The sequence below is a fragment of the Solanum lycopersicum genome, chromosome 1 (assembly GCF_036512215.1).
Source record: "Solanum lycopersicum chromosome 1, SLM_r2.1".
Lineage (NCBI taxonomy): Eukaryota > Viridiplantae > Streptophyta > Magnoliopsida > Solanales > Solanaceae > Solanum > Solanum lycopersicum.
Window position 1 is genome coordinate 74,268,578 of NC_090800.1, and position 17,342 is coordinate 74,285,919.

The following is a 17,342-nucleotide window of genomic DNA, read 5'->3' on the forward strand; positions in this document are numbered from 1 at the left end:
GTGATATCTATTTTATTATTACTCTATTTTACTATTATTTTACTTTAATTTAAGTCTTAATATTTTTTTCTATTCATTATACTTATAAAAAATGTCTACTTTTTATACAAAAATTTATCATGAATTAATTATTTTCATTTTTATTTTGGCTCTAATTAATATATTTGAAAGTAAATAAGTGTGATAAAATTAATAATATATACTAGATTGAAATTAAAGAAAAAGATGTTAAAAAGTAACTTTACAAATGAAAATGAAAATGATGATATATTTGTATTAAAGACAACTAAGAATAAAAATGTAATTTCGTTCTAACAAAAATCTATCACGAATAAATAATTCTAAAAACATCTTTCTATATATGAAGTGAACGATGATCAAAGGTAAAAATGTAATTTCATGCAAGTAAAAATCTATCACAAATGATAACAAGAAAATTAAATAATTCTAGAAACATCTTTAGTTATTATTATTACTTTTTTAGTATTACCTCATTTTTGTTATTTATTCATTTTTGTGTGAGTTATTGTGATATCTATTTATTGTATGAAAGTAAATAAATAATGATTGCGCTTAACTCTTTATAATTATATATCAAGTATAATATTAGGTGGAATGAATCAAAATTAAAATTAAAATTTATATGTATATTAAATTTTGCGTATTGAAATATTTTTTTTAATTTTGTGATCTTAAATATGCTATATAAATAAATTAAAACTCATAAGTTATTTTCTTTTTGAAATAAAATAAAAAAAATAAGTTTATATAAATAAAAAAGGAGGGATTCATATATTAAAAATGAAATATATATGTATTATTATTAAAATGAGCTTTCATATATATATATATATATATAAATCGTTTGACTTCCTTCTATTAATTTATGCATATATGTGGAGTTTTAAAGATTTGAACATTTAAATACAGAAATATAATGATTTGAAAACTTTAATTCTTCGTTCTAATTTCTAATTTGTTACATATTTGATAACATTAAAAAAAACTAAAAAACGCAATGTAACAATTTAAGATATTTTCATAATTAAAAAACATAATGAATTTGGTTGACTCCCTTATTTTTATCAAAACAAAAAAAGTTGCATGTATTGTTTGAAAATAATGTAAGAATTAAAAAGTACTATGAATCACAGTAAAATGACAACTAAAAATATGTGAGAATCATATAGGAAATTTTGTTGACTTTCCTAAGATCACTTGTATCACATAAAATAAAACACAGTAACATATATAATTCGAAAATGACACAAAAGGAACATTTATAATTTTAAAATATTTTTAAAAATACATATAAACAATTTAGTTCATTTTTTAAAATTTCATTTGTGTTACATAAGTTGAAAGAAAAAAACTAACATACGTTGAGTCTGTGCTAGCATAGACAGCTGATATCTAGTGATGATAAAAATGGACATATTAGACTTAGTGGTTGTTTGGATTAGTTTAAAAAATAAATTTTAAATTAAATATAAAAAGTCAAATTGAAATGATTTTAAATCAAAAAATAAAAAATAAGAAAAGACCTACTTTTAATTTTCAACTTATTTTAATTAATTTTTGCCTTTAAAAGAATTACTACATATAATTCCCTTTATTAGTTTGCCATTATTTCATATATTTTATCACTACATTGATGCAAGTTTTGTCCAAATAAAATTAGAAATAATTTCTGAGGAATTTTGAACACTAAGTGTTTAGATTATAGTAGGAGGTTTTCGATTAGGGTTTAATTCTGATGGGCAAAATCCAGGAAATGGAGAAGGATGTTACAGGAGTTAAGGAGGAGTCAATTATGGAGTATTTGAGGAAACAAGTTCCCGATTGGGACGATGAAATCAAGTGTACTGCCAGGTTCAAGGCGTTCAGCGGTCAGAGAACTGATTGGGAACCCCTTTATGTTTTCTGGAGGGATTTGATTCTCAATGTGGCTCGACACCTTCACATCTTCATTATTCGTCCTTCTCAGGTTTGTTTCTTCTTTTTTACTTCTCTACTCTTCCTTCTACCATGACAAGAATTGACCCTTTTTTGGTGTTGTGAATGGAAGGTGAACGTTTGGTTCGATAGAGGAGGTCTCGTCCCTTTGTGCCTCGATCAAGTACTGGTATGTGCCACTTTGTAAATTTTCATATTATTTTGTTGGGTTTGGAATTGTATTGCATAAGATATACTTGTTTAGGTGAGTTTGCGAATTTTTGGTCTGGGATGGAGGGAAGGAGTATGAGGTTTTAGTGGGAATTCTAGCAGTTGAACTTGAAGTTAATTAATGTATCCTCAAGTTTGAGTCTTTAATGTTTGTAATTAATGATGTATCCGTGTTTGAAAAGTAAAGGTAAAAAGATTAAACTAGTGCTTCGAATGGAATAGTATTTTCTCCAATGTCAAGAAAGATTTTCTCAAGCTAGATTGTGTGAGTGATTCATAATTGGAGATAAAAGATTGAAGAAATCCAACCTGACAACGCAAAAGAAAGAGTTTCCAATAAAATTATGATAAGTAGAATTAACAACAAGATCATTTTCTGCATTACTGAATCATTAGAGAGAATGATAATTATGGAAGACTAGGGTTCCAACAACCAAGTGTAATCCCACTAGTGGAGTCTAGGGAGTGCGGTGTATATGCAACCTTACCCCTTACCTTGTGAGGGTAGAGAGATTGTTTCCGATAGACCCTTGGCTCAAGCAAACTAGGGTTCTAACATAGAGGCCAAAAAAAAGTGACTTCTTTTCATTTGCTTAAGCAGGGTGGATAGAGTTATCTAGTACATCTATTGGTGGGAGAATACAGAAATCTGGTGAAACTGTTGAGGTCTGTGCAACTTGTGCTTAATAGAGACTAAAAGGCATAGGATTAGGATTTTGGTGAATGGTCACCGAGGAGGATGGAAGGAATTCAATGATAATAGATGAAGTTAGCTTCAGTGCTTGTGCTAGAAGAGGAAGGCTTTGCTATAGAGCAATGAGTGATGGCAAACTTTCTTTGAGACCTCTATCAAAAGGAAAAGCAGATGGTAACGTTAGGAGAAGAGTATCTGGTCAAACTATTACTGCCATATTGATTTCCAATTGGAAGTTGTGATTTCTCTGATTCTGGTTATTCATCAAATCTAAGCATGGAAGTGAATGAGATCCTATAATATCCCCGAAGAAGGTTTAATTTTATCAGCATCAGCTTCGATTTATTAGGGGCCTACTTCTGTCTTTAATTTGAAGAAAAGAAAAGAAAAGGAAAAGAGAGCAAAGTACTCATAACATCTTATATTGTAGGAAATGTAACTTTTTGAAATGAAAGATATGAAAGATGGATTGACTTAAAGGAGATGCACACATGTGGAATGAAGTTAGCAGCAAAAGATTATTTATTTTGCAGGATGGTGTATAAGAACCTAGGGAGATTATACTTCATTTCTTGATACTGAGAAAGATGAGTACAAATTGTAGCTGCAGATTAAGTGGCTGTATCAAGACTAAATGGGACAGTGATACCGAAACTGAAATATTGCTTGCATCACTGATTTTACTTGTTAATGGCAAAAACTTATACCATGTAAATATGGAATGATTCGTGTCTCCTGTAATTAGAAGATTTTGTAGGAAGGCAATTATTTCCTTCGTTTGTTTCCTCATTTATAATTTATTGTAAAGGTTATTTAAACCCTAATGGCTTAAGGGAATTATCAAGCAACATATTCCCAAATTTTCTTCTTCTATTCTAGTTTCATATTATCGATGCTTGACCACTTAGAACTACTGATATGAACGTGAAATAATTGTGCTAATGCCTGATTCAGATTGGAATCAATTTAAGTATTTTGGACAAGACTTAGGCAAGCTCAGCAAAATGCAAAATTGAGAGAGCTGATAAGAAGGTTAAATAGGAAGAGCGAGAAAGAGCAGTTAAGAAGTTTTTGCTCTTTAAGAAAAAAATGAGGCTTGTCTTGAATTGTTGCATGAAGTTGGATGGGGGGGAATGAAGTTCACGAAAAATTAGGTGAACACAATGAATGTTCTAAAAGGTTTGTTTGCTGCAAGGATAGGAAGGATATTTCTTTAGTCTATCTAGTTTTTTTCCTCTTATTTTTAGTATGCTCTGTTTTCATTAATCATCAAAAGTGATTGTAAGCAGATTATCTTAGAATCTGATAAGTTGAATCTATGTTACCAATTTAACTGTAAAATTAAAGATTTACACTAGAATTAAATTCTTTCCTGCCCCATGCATTTGTATGTCCACACAATGCATCAGCCAGAAGCATGACTATACGGTTCTTTACATAGCTCGAAATGTATGCTGCTGGTGAACTATTGCGGACTGTGGGAGTTGCTGATACAGCTGGTGGTTGGGTTCCTCAAATTTTTTGGAGAGTTGTAAATTTGGGAGGTCTGCTGAGACCATCTACTCAAGAAAATCTTGCCGAAGACTATTACATAATTCCTGTGTTACTGAAGGTAATTGTTTCTTGTTCCTAAATTAATCATAGATGTTATTCATCTTTATATACCAGATTTGGAGGGGATGTCATCAATATAAAACCGATCCTTTCAGAAAGCCTGAGTGAAACTAAAACTGTTATAGAAAATAAATAGGCTAGTTAAAATATGAATGGCCTTATCTCAAGCATTGCCTATCTTAGACAGTCTGACTATTTCCTATACTCATGATGTTAAATGTCGTCTTTGTTGTTGCTTTCTTTTTGTGCTTTCATTGGTTTCTGTTTGTCTCTTCTTTTTCCTCCTTTCCCGTGATTTTCTTTATTGCTTTAGTTTTGTGCTTTCATTGGTTTCTGTTCGTCTTATATTTTTTTCCCTCCTTTGCCATGGTTTTCCTTTAATTTGTTTCTTGGCTCTATTTCCTGTACTTCCCTTTTGAGATAGCCCTAGTGATCATTTCATTTTGGTTCTCTTAAATGGTTATTGGATTTTCTAATCTTTCAACTGCCACCCTGAAAAAACTAAACTAGGAAAAGGCTCTTCAAGTGGTCCAAGCGTTATCTGAAAGCCACTGGACAGCTTTCTGTGTAATTACATGGAGGAAGTTCCAGGAAATTTCTGGCGGATTGAAGGAAGCTCATGCAGTCTTGAATCACTTGTGTGAACACAGGAAAGCAAAGCACCTTGTGATAAACAAGAAGGATCTAATAGAGGTAATGTTAGTTGGAATACTGTTTTCCATTTACATTTCATGTATCATATATTACTAAAAGCATGAACAAAAAAAGTTAAAAGTTGAATTACGATTTTACCCCTTCTATAAATCAAATTGTTATAAAATATTTAAATATTTGATTGTATAAATTTAATTAAAATATTAATGACTTTTAGACTTCTTTAAGACTAATTTCTAATTAAATATCTAATTAAATAATATTTATCATTTATAATCTATATGTGTATAATAATTATAATTTTTTTTAAAAATGGTCTCGACAATTTGCAAAATGGAGACACACATTGATACTGTCCTCTTGACTATTATTAAACAATGACTCTATCTTCACAAATTTAAATTTTTTTAACGCTTATTACGTGATAAGAACTTTAGTTGTTCTTTCTACATGGTTTGCTAATTTTAATTTTCTTTTTCATATTCTTCATTTATTTATTATTATTTGTTAATTACTTATTCAATTTTTATACTCTTAATATTCATAACTCTCATTTTTTCAAATTCATAACCTCCAAATATTTAAACTAAAACTTTAAGATTTCTTTTGATATTCCTTCTATTCTATCTATATAAATTCAACTTCTTTATCTCATGAAACTCCTACCAAGATTATTAGACTATCATTTTTATTCTATTTGTTAATTACTTATTCAACTTTTAACTCTTGATATTCATAACTCTCATCCTTTCATATTCATAACCTCCAAATATTTAAACTAAAACTTTAAGATTTCTTTTGATATTCCTTCTATTCTATTTATATAAATTCAACTCTTCATCTCATGAAACTCCTACCAAGATTATTAGACTATCATTTTTATTTTATAGTTATAGTAGATGAAGAAGCCTCTTGAATTTTGATAGGATATGGAAAGAGTCAATAAGAACTCAGAGAGTTATGTACTAATTTTGTACTTATTTTTTCATCTATACATACACCAGTCTTATAAGAATAATGTCTACATTATATTTTTTCTTAAATCTGTTTCTTTTTGTCTTTTTTTTTCTCCATTAGACTTCTTAATTTAGTTTTCTATGAATGTTTTATTGTGTAAGTCTTTATTCTTATTTTGAAATTGTTACATTTTATTATTCATTACAATTTACATATATATTTTCATGAAACTTTAGTCATTCTAACGTATCTATAAAAATTCACATGGAACACACGTGCGAAGCACGCCCTCAGAAACTAGTCAATACTATATATGGTTCCACGAAGGGAGCTGAAAGGGTGAATAAAAGAGAAACTCATCACTTCCCGTTGAAGGACTTGTCATCATTTATGGCTAGTTATTTGGTGTTTACATCCCTACTCTGTCGAAATAAGGCGAAACGTCGTGACAACTCGAAAATATATTAATTGATTCAATTTTAACAAAGTTTTAAAAATAAACGAGTTTTAAAAAGAGTCGCCACCTAATTTTAGGAAAACTAGGAAACCAATTATTAATCTACGAAACCAAATTGATTATAGGTAAGGGGTTCAAGTTATTCCTAAGGGAAGAGGTTAGGCACCCTTCGGAATCCACAAATGTGGTTCCCGACTGAATTCATTTTTTTTTCAAATTGAGGAAGAATAAAATATAATACAAATAATAAACATACAATATACACAATAAAATAATAATCATCGGCCTAAGGTTTGCCTAACGTCAATATTTACAAAATAACGAAATAAAAATGTAATTCGAATTTTTTAGAATAATTTCATGGAGAAGCATCTCGGGGTACCTGTAAAGACACTTAGTAAAAGAGTTAGTACCAAATAAATATATATAAAAATGAATAACTCAAATAATAACTAAAAATAAAAAATCCGTCTTATTAACATGGGAGGCCTTGGAAATCGACGATAATTTCTTCATCGGCCCTTTTCAACATATAAAATATATAAACTTGAATTAGAATTCCTTCTTTTTAAAATGGGGAGGCCTCTAAACCCGACGGATAGATTTTTCATCGGCCCTTTTCAACATATAAAATATATAAACTGAACATTAACAAAACATAACAAACTTATCCCAAGAGAATATGGAAAACAACAACCAAACTAAAATAACATAATTAGAAATGGAAACAACAATAACGTAATATATAAAAATTAAAAATAGCATTAATATAGAATAATAATAAAACCCTGAAAAGTTAAGATAGCAAATATTTGACTAACAATTTTAAAACAATAGTAATAACAAATTAATAAACATCAAATCGTAAAATAATGCTAATATTAAAACTACAATAAACACAAATATTAATTGACTTTTAGAACTACTTTAAACTTAAAAACAAAACAAGCTACATATAATAAACAGAAAACATAAAAGAGCTGGGAATTAAATAAAACAAGGCTAAGAAAAAAATTTACCTGGTTCTGGGCAGCGAACCGGAACTACGAGTTTGAAGGAGACGACTCCACCTCCTCAACTCGAAAAACCACAAAAACACTTTAAAATTTTTGAACTATGGGAACCAAGAATTCTAAAATTTTTATGAGTATTCTTTTGTTTTGGAAACGAGTTTTCTTAATTTTCCTTAAAAATTAAGTGGCGACTCCTAAAAAGTCGAAAATATCTTTAAAAAACAAACAAACTCTTTTCGAAGTCATTTGTCGATAAAACAGAATCTCGATAATCCCTTGGGAATTTCTTCCCAATCCGAGACCTGGTTCGAACCCATTCTGCAGCATTACCGTGGCGATCATTCTGTACACGGCCGGCATGAGAATCTGCGGGGCCAAATCCTCATCGGTGGTATTTACCAACTCCACCGTGTAAAAATCTGAACCTTGCGGCGTCTAGTCAAAGACCGGCACCTGCTTGCCTTAGTGGTTTCTTTCACCATGAATAACTAGCTCTTCATTCTTCCATACTAGTTTCATCATTTGGTGGAGAGTGGAGGGGACAACTCCAGCCATGTGAATGAATGACCTTCCCAAAAGAAGGTTATAGCTGGTGTCGATGTCCAACACTTGGAACTTAGCGTCGAACTCCGCAGGGCCCATTTGGAGGGTTAGGTTCACCGCCCCTAATGTGTCTCTTTGCATACCATCAAACGCTCTTACATTAACCTGGTTTTGCTCCAATTTTCCGAGGTCAAACCTTAGCTGCTTCAATGTTGACAAAGGGCATATGTTCAAACCAGACCCATCGCTTACCAAAACACGATTGACGACCTTTCCGCGGCATATCACAGTGACGTGTAGAGCTTTGTTATGGGATCTCCCTTCGGCCGGCAATTCATCATTGCAGAAACTGATGCGGTGTCCCCGAATGACTTGGTGAATCATGGCAGCTACGTTATCGCTGCTCGTACCTGAGGGCACATACGTGTCATCCAGAGCTTTGATCAAAGCCTGTCTGTGGGACCAGGAGCTCATTAGTAGGGCCCACACAGAAATCTGGGCTGGAGTCTTCTCCAAGTGCTTGACAATGGAGTAATCTTTAGGCTGCATTCTCCTCCAGAACTCCTCGGCTTCTGCTTCACTTATTGGTCTCTTGGCATGATCTTTCTTTTGTCCTCCGAGAGCAAGCTCATCAGGAGTGTAGCATCTGTCAGATCTAGTCATGCCTTGGGCCGCGATTGTTTCTATGACAAACTTGGGTTTGGCGAGAGTCTTCGAGGGCACCAAGGCAACAGCCTTCGCAGGTGTCAGAATAATGAACTCTCCTTTTTCCCTGACGCTTAAAGTAGCGACAGTCTTCTCCAAGTCTTCCTGCGCAACAGGAGTAATTCTCTTGGTTTCGCACTCATCTTCGTCTGTTTCTATCATGTTGATGCTCTCACCCCCATGATTCGGCAACGGATTGGTATTGACGTTCGGCGCTGCAGGCTGGAGGGAGACCACTTCCTGGTCGATCAAATCCTGGATCTTGTGCTTAAGATTGATACAGTCTTCAGTGTCATGTCCAACACTGTTGGAATGACAAGCACATCTCTGCTCCGGTTTGTAGAATCTGAAGTTGACATCCACGGGCTTGGGCCCCACAGGATGGATGTATCCGGCCGCGGATAATCTTTCGAACAACTTGGTCCTGCTTTCAGCCAGCGCGGTAAAGTTTCTGGAGGGCTTCTTCTCAAACCTGGGGGCCCAAGCCCGTGGGGCCCAAGCCCGTGGGGCCCAAGCCCGTGGATGTCAACTTCAGATTCTACAAACCGGAGCAGAGATGTGCTTGTCATTCCAACAGTGTTGGACATGACACTGAAGACTGTATCAATCTTAAGCACAAGATCCAGGATTTGATCGACCAGGAAGTGGTCTCCCTGCAGCGCCGAACGTCAATACCAATCCGTTGCCGAATCATGGGGGTGGGAGCATCAACATGATAGAAACAGACGAAGATGAGTGCGAAACCAAGAGGATTACTCCTGTTGCGCAGGAAGACTTGGAGAAGACTGTCGCTTCTTTAAGCGTCAGGGAAAAAGGAGAGTTCGTTATTCTGACACCTGCGAAGGCTGTTGCCTTGGTGCCCTCGAAGACTCTCGCCAAACCCAAGTTTGTCATAGAAACGGTCGCGGCCCAAGACATGACTAGATCTGGCAGATGCTACACTCCTGATGAGCTTGCTCTCGAAGGACAAAAGAAAGATCATGCCAAGAGACCAATAAGTGAAGCAGAAGCCGAGGAGTTCTGGAGGAGAATGCAGCCTAAAGATTACTCCATTGTCAAGCACTTGGAGAAGACTCCAGCCTAGATTTCTGTGTGGGCCCTACTAATGAGCTCCTGGTCCCACAGACAGGCTTTGATCAAAGCTCTGGATGACACGTATGTGCCCTCAGGTACGAGCAGCGATAACGTAGCTGCCATGATTCACCAAGTCATTCGGGGACACCGCATCAGTTTCTGCAATGATGAATTGCCGGCTGAAGGGAGATCCCATAACAAAGCTCTACACGTCACTGTGATATGCCGCGGAAAGGTCGTCAATCGTGTTTTGGTAAGCGATGGGTCTGGTTTGAACATATGCCCTTTGTCAACATTGAAGCAGCTAAGGTTTGACCTCGGAAAATTGGAGCAAAACCAGGTTAATGTAAGAGCGTTTGATGGTATGCAAAGAGACACATTGGCGGTGAACCTAACCCTCCAAATGGGCCCTGCGGAGTTCGACGCAAAGTTCCAAGTGTTGGACATCGACACCAGCTATAACCTTCTTTTGGGAAGGCCATTCATTCACATGGCTGGAGTTGTCCCCTCCACTCTCCACCAAATGATGAAACTAGTATGGAAGAATGAAGAGCTAGTTATTCATGGTGAAAGAAACCACTCAGGCAAGCAGGTGCCGGTCTTTGACTAGACGCCGCAAGGTTCGGATTTTTACACGGTGGAGTTGGTAAATACCACCGATGAGGATTTGGCCCCGCAGATTCCCATGCCGGCCGTGTACAGAATGATCGCCACGGTAATGCTGCAGAATGGGTTCGAACCAGGTCTCGGATTGGGAAGAAATTCCCAAGGGATTATCGAGATTCTGTTTTATCGACAAATGACTTCGAAAAGAGTTTGTTTGTTTTTTAAAGATATTTTCGACTTTTTAGGAGTCGCCACTTAATTTTTAAGGAAAATTAAGAAAACTTGTTTCCAAAACAACTTAAACAGGAAAAATCGTTTTCTTTAAAAACATTTTAGGGGGTTCGAGATTCATATTAGCGTCTTAAGAATGTGTTGAAGGCACCTAAGACGCTCCGTTTAATACGGTTTTCCGGCGATTAACTACTTGACTATTTTTGTTTGAAATTTGTTTTGAAGTTAAATTTATTAAGATTTTATCTAGACGAACTTTACTAATTTTTGCAATTTTCATTGTTTTAAAAATTTAATTTTAGTTTTGATAAAATAGATAGGCGTCCGATGAGGTCGAAGTTATTCTAACCCTATATTAAAAGGCATTCAAAGCGAAAATATAAACAAGTAGTAAAGCGAAATAGAGAGATTTTGGGTCCAAATTCGGATTCTGTTCTCCTTGACCGAATCTTGGACCCAGCTGCTTTTGGGTGTTTGACCCATTTTTCGCACCTGTCCTAACTAAGCAGATAATAATACAAAGTAAATATGAAAAGTAAAGAAAACGATAAGGGCTTAGGCCTATTACAAATAAAAATACTAAAATAAACATAAAAAGGAGTCTTCTGATCCATTCTTCAAGTTTCTCCAATCTTCACCGTACTTGATGGGTTGACTCAAAGGGAATTACAAGTCTTTACAACTCTCCGTTAATGAAGGAGCGTGAGTTCATGATGGAACTCGAACGGATTTACATGCAAAACGATGAAAAGAATTAATATATATATTTCAACCGACACGTATGCAGAAAGAAAAGAAACTAACTAAAAAAAAAACACTATTATCCAAGAAAGATGCACAATAGCAAACCATCCCATATGATTTTAAAATGAAACCGTAAGTTATACTCATGCATATAGAAAAAGCATAATGATACTTCCTTTCAAGAGTAAAGCAAATGAGAAAATCAAACGAAGACATTTGCTGAAGAAACAGTTGACAAACTTGAGCAAAACTAATAAACAAAAGCTAGCACGAAATCATCTTATCGATACCCCGGCAACTTGGGCTATCACTATCTTCAAGACAAGTATTGATATCAAATGCCCCAAGCAGATTAAGGTAGCATTGTAATCCCAACAAATGAGTTACGGCTAACTTATCAAATTCCAGGAAAAAGAGACTAATGCAATCCTGAAATACGACCCATCTCGATAGCGATACACTTAATAACTTGGAAGCAAACAAAATACTTGAAGCAAAACTATAACCTAACTCAAATATATCATCAATAAGATACCGGTCTCATGCTAGAATCGAATTATTACAACACGGAGCAAACAGCCATGACGGAAAACAAACCAAAATTTATCAAAACCCATGAAGTCAATAGATAATGAGGTAAGGTTTTAGCTTTTCTGATCAATCCCGAAACATTAATCAGGCAAAGGAAGTCATGAAACGAGTACTAAAACAAACAAAAGAAGCGGAAATATAACCAACACGACAATACTAGTAGGCAGAAACCAATGCTATGGAATTTCTTAAAGAAATCGAACTAAGAAAAAAGCTACAGACGGACCAACGAGCGTGGATGGTAAGAGAGTAAAACGAACATTTTATTCAAAAGCGAAGCAGCGCCTCATGCCAACCACAAACAGTTCAGACAAAGCCGAAACAACGATCATACGAGGAAGAGTATAACCCAGACGAGTAAGCAACAGAAACAAGTCGAAGCCTCAAAACTCGACCACAAACAGCCAGAAATTCTCGATAGAGGAATGAAATAGAAGATGAAGAAAATGTTCAAACAGCCAAAGATATCTCTAAAACGAAACATACATCAACTGCCAGGCCCATTAACATAATAAAGAAAATACAAACCATACCCACACCACACAGAATATCTTCAGACTAACAGAGGGATACATAAATCCATGTATTAACCTTAAATGAGCGCACAAGTTGCGTATTGTTTACCTTTTCAAAGGCAGCGACAGGGACAGGAACGAGCAGCCCTAGCAACGACCTCGCAACTTCGAACGTCGATATCAGACGGCAAACCCGGGAAGTTCAATCAAATGGGAATCGCCAAAAGCAAACTCGAACACTAAACTGGAAGGCTATGCCCGCTCGGAAATTGAACTCTCGAGGTTGATGTTATTTTCGGGACTAAAGAGAGCTCGAGCTGTCTCTACAAAAGACTTTCAAAGAAGACAGGAAGTTTTTTTTTTCTTTCAAAACAAAACAGCAAAGCCCCAATTTCTAATCCCAATTTTTGAAATCGAAATTTCTAACCCCTCAAAAATCTAACCCCCTACTCTGAAGAAAGTGGGGGCTTTTTATTAGAGAAGAAAACTAGGGTTTTCCGGGAGAGGGCCGAAGGAAACATGCCCTTCAGGCCCACACCCATTCGAAATTCGAAAACCCTAATCTTATCCAAAAACGATTCGAGCGGGAAGGGAGGTGGAGGGTCGAGATGAGTTCGTGGTACTAGGCATGCGACGTGGAGCCATCTTATCAAGGGAGGACGAAAACACGTCGCCTTGTGCGTTGCCAGGGGTTGTACGAGCGAGGACAGGGTTGCAGGAGTCCGTTGAAATGCCTCGTTCACGCGCGATGGGGAGAGGAGAAGAGAGAGAGGAGGGAGTTTGGGGAGAGAGGGACGCATGAAGGAGACGAGGGAGAGAACGTGAGGGAGACGCGGGGGCGTTTGGGGGAGATTTCCGTTTTTGGGTCTGTTTGCTTTTCTGGGTTTTCTGTCGGGGGGGGGGGTACGCGCTTGGGAGGAAGAAGAAGGGAGGGAGGAAAACGGGTTCGGGGGACGCATGGTGGGTAAAGGGGAAAGAAAGGGGGAGGTCGGGTCGGGTCGAGGGGGGATTAATTGGGCTGGGAATCAATTGGGCCGCCTGGGAATTAATTTGGGAATAAGGTGGTCTGAAAGTAAACAAAAGGAAATGGGTTGCTGAAAGAAGGTTTTGGGCCTGCGAATTGAACTTGGGGAATTGTGGGCTGCTGATAAAACGGATGGGCTGGAATTAAAATAGGAATAAAGTGGGCCTGGAATAAAATAGACATTGGTTTGGGCTGGAAATTAGGAAAAAGGCATGGGCCCAAATCTGATTTTTGGAATGGATCAAAGGAAAAAGGGTTGGATTTAAAAACTGGCCAATTTTAAAAATAAAAATGGCTACATCTTAAATAAAAAATGAATTTGTATTAATTAATCAACGAGCCTTTTAATTTAGTAAAATAATTATTAAAATCGTAAAAAGTGATTCAAAAGTATAATTATAATTTAAATTAAACTAGTTTAATAAAACATTTAAATGTATATTTTGATGGTTTTTGAATAATCATAAGATATACTACTTATATACATAATTATGTAAAAAAAATATATTATCGAAAATTATGTTAAAACGTATTCAAAGTATCATAAAATTCATGTATTATACTATATTCGTAAAATTTATAAAACTAATTAATTTAAATTATTTGGAAAATTTAGGAAGCTCGATAATTAATTTATACCGACGCGGGTCAAAATTGGGTGTCAACATTTGGTTCAATTGGAAGGAAAATAAAAGAGATGTGTTTTTCTCTCCATTTCTGTAGTTGTATGCCACCCCTCAGTATTAACTTCCCCTCCCCTTTTACTTTCATATATAGCAAGTAATATAACCCTGGCCTCTTCTCATTTACTTTCCTCCTTTCACCTTCAACTTTACCGCGAAAGCTATACGAAAGAGTGGGGAGGGGGGAAGGAAATGGCAAAACTTTTTATATATATTTTATTTGTGATGAACAAACAGCAATTTTTGGAATTTTGACAAAAAGCATCCCTATTGTTTGGGTTCAAATTTAACTTCATCCCTGTAGTATACCATTTATCAAAAAACGTACCTAATGTATTAAAGTATTCACATTTTCTAGTCCATAACTTAACAAGCATAGTACAATGGATGAGTTAGAGGGTGTTGGGATTGACTAAAAAGTTGGTCAAACCTACTTTTAAGTCAGTTTTTGACTTTTGGAAAGTGTTCGGCAAATATAAAAATAAGTTAAAAACCAAAAGTAGGCCTCCCCCTACTTTTAATTTTTTGACTTAAAAGTCATTGAAGTTTGACTTATTATTTCCGACTTAAAAGCTACTTTTTTATGTCAATCCAAACGGGCTCTTAGTACAGTGCATTGAAGTAATAGATCACTAAACTATTTTAACAAACTTGTATACCTATAGCAATCAAGAAATTGTATATGGATGTCCAACAATCTTTATTGATTCCCATTCCATAATTGTTGGTTGCTATTGTTTCTCCTTTATGATTGGGACCTAAAACTCTGGTTATCCAGAGGTCTTCTCTACTTCTTAGTTCTGCCATGTTTAGCTGTGCTTTTGTTTGTTAAATCATTGGAAGCTTGATTCACCAATCTTGAGCACTGCTAGTAATATGGATGGATGTAGTTTTTCCATACAGGGAGTGAAAGTCTCTCTTTCAGCAAGAGCACTTTCTGGCACAACAAGTCTAGATCTTGATGTGCTGCATTTGATTTGGACGGTTGAGAAACTTGAGCATCAGCTTAATGTGATAGATCAACGCTGGAAAAGGTAAGGACTATCATCCTCCAATATTAAATGCTAATACTACAATAGAGAAGAGATTCTACCAATTCAGTTGTGTAAATGCCCAAAAAATAATTGCTTCTTCCCGAAAAGGAACTGTGGCCAGAATAGGGCTAGAACTGCCCAATTTTTTTGACATAGAAGTTCTGACTAATTATAATGGCTCTATTTGGGGCTCATTTAGTTAGTATTGTTTCTCAAAGTTAACCGAAATAACTAGGATACTTGTTCAATGCACAGGTCTAGAGCATCTGCTTTAGCTTCTCTAGAACTTGGGAACAAGCAGGTGGCCCTAAAGTGTGCAAGGGAGATGAAGTTGGCTTCTTTGAGTAGAGAAAAATGTACAGCATTACTAAACCGAGTGGAGGAAGTCCTTGCAGTTATTGCTGATGCAGAAGCCTCAAAGGAGGTCGACATTTCATTATGTGAAGCTGTGCTTGGTCTAATCCAAAATTGACAAGTTACAGATGACTTTATTTACCTTTGAACTGGTTTGACAACTCTAAACTTATCCCTGATTTAATGGCAGGTTGCTGAATCCATTCGAATTGGCACACAGGCTATCAAGGAAAATGGGATCAATTATGATAAAGTTGAGCTGTGTCTACAAGAGCTGAACGAGTGTATTGAATCGCAGAAGCAGATTGAAGAAATTCTAGGTTGTATGACACCCCAAAATATGTCACATTCTTACCAGATACTCCCTCCACTTCAGTTTGTTTATCTTACTCTCCTTTTTAGTCTATTTCGAAAAAGAATGTCTCTTCCCTTTCTTGACAGCTTTTTAATTTCAATTTTAAATATGACATGTTTAAGACCACAAAACTAAAGGACATTTTGATACATTCTACATATCTTTAGTTTAAGACCACAAGTTTTAAAAGTCTTTCTTTACTTTTTTAACTTTGTGCCAAGTCAAAACCAGGCAAAAAAATTGAAATAGAGTGAGTAATAAAATTTATAAGAAAACATGTATAGTTCAACTTAATTGGTAAACATGTTAGTGAATATTCTTATTTTATATTCACTAGAAACCCCTAACCAAGAGTGGATCTAGCCTGTTTCCGGAAACATCTTATCCCATTTTTTAAACTGATGGACAGTGATGAACCTTCAGGTTGATATATAATCTTAACTTGGTATCAGGTCATCACTTAATAATGGCCTTTGAGCGTGAAAATATTTCCTCGTCAACTGAACAATTTGGACATATCACCCAAGCTGATTATTTATGAGTTTAGCTGGGTTTGTATCTGTACTAAAGCTAATAGTTTTCTGTCTCCTCAGGCTCAAATGCAGCAAATGCAGAAATTGAGGATGAAGATATTGAAGAGGAGCTGAAGGAGCTGGAGATGAATTTTGCTGAGGTACCGACTCAAACATCCACTGGGGAAGATGCTGTAGTAGCAGGAACACAGGAAACTGCCGATGCACTGAGTGAATCTCTTTCGAAGCTTCATCTCACACACCATGCAAGGAAGGACGTGGAGGCAGAACATGCCGTGGAGTCTATGGGTGCCATGTCAAAAAATGGCAATCGTGAAGCTGTTCTGTCATAGCCGATTGCAGTTATGATCTTGTTTTCTCCATGTTTTGTACTGTGATGCCTGGTAGTCCATGCCACAACTGATAAGTGCGCACCTTTGATCTTCAGAGACGGGGCATGGTTGATGCGTGAAACACTGTCGATAAGACGTTGGTAGTTGACATGTCAATGATGTTGTACATTATCAAAAAGTTCTACTCGATATAGTTATAGTTGTCTTATTTCCTCTTAATCTATATCGGAAAGAATGTTATTTTTATCTATTTAGTAAGTTTTTAATTCCTGTGGTTTTAGTTTACTCTTAATGACGACCAGAAGATTATTCAAAGTGCATTTTTGGTATGTTATGTACACCAAAAATGATGTCAATGCTGGGTAATCTATTGGCAACATGTCCATTGATGTCAATCTTGAAGCTGTCATTTATGTGCAGCTAGTTGAGTCCAATTCTTCCAAAATGAAGCACTTCCCTTGGT

At 35.6% G+C, this 17,342-nt stretch overlaps 1 protein-coding gene across 2 annotated transcripts; it reads left to right on the plus strand.

Annotated features, from left to right (window-relative positions):
- Positions 1–1,582: 1,582 nt before the first annotated feature.
- Positions 1,583–17,145, plus strand: LOC101259667 (uncharacterized). Of its 2 annotated transcripts, none has more exons than XM_004229316.4 (8): positions 1,583–1,987; positions 2,069–2,125; positions 4,302–4,472; positions 4,985–5,167; positions 15,175–15,305; positions 15,561–15,729; positions 15,850–15,979; positions 16,608–17,145. In XM_004229316.4, exons 1-8 carry the CDS (start codon positions 1,757–1,759, stop codon positions 16,877–16,879), a joined length of 1,344 nt encoding a protein of 447 aa, XP_004229364.1. In that variant the 5' UTR covers positions 1,583–1,756; the 3' UTR covers positions 16,880–17,145. The 2 variants fall into 2 exon arrangements, with proteins under 2 accessions (XP_004229364.1, XP_019070554.1); XM_019215009.3 differs by having other exon boundaries at positions 1,634–1,987; positions 4,270–4,472.
- Positions 17,146–17,342: the final 197 nt, after the last annotated feature.

Excerpts from the sequence above, each read along its gene's own strand:
- LOC101259667 (XM_004229316.4), top strand. The coding sequence starts at position 1,757 with ATGGGCAAAATCCAGGAAATGGAGAAGGATGTTACAGGAGTTAAGGAG. Across the intron at positions 2,126-4,301 it reads TGTGCCTCGATCAAGTACTG|CTCGAAATGTATGCTGCTGG; the intron begins GTATGTGCCACT and ends TTCTTTACATAG. Across the intron at positions 5,168-15,174 it reads ACAAGAAGGATCTAATAGAG|GGAGTGAAAGTCTCTCTTTC; the intron begins GTAATGTTAGTT and ends TTTTCCATACAG.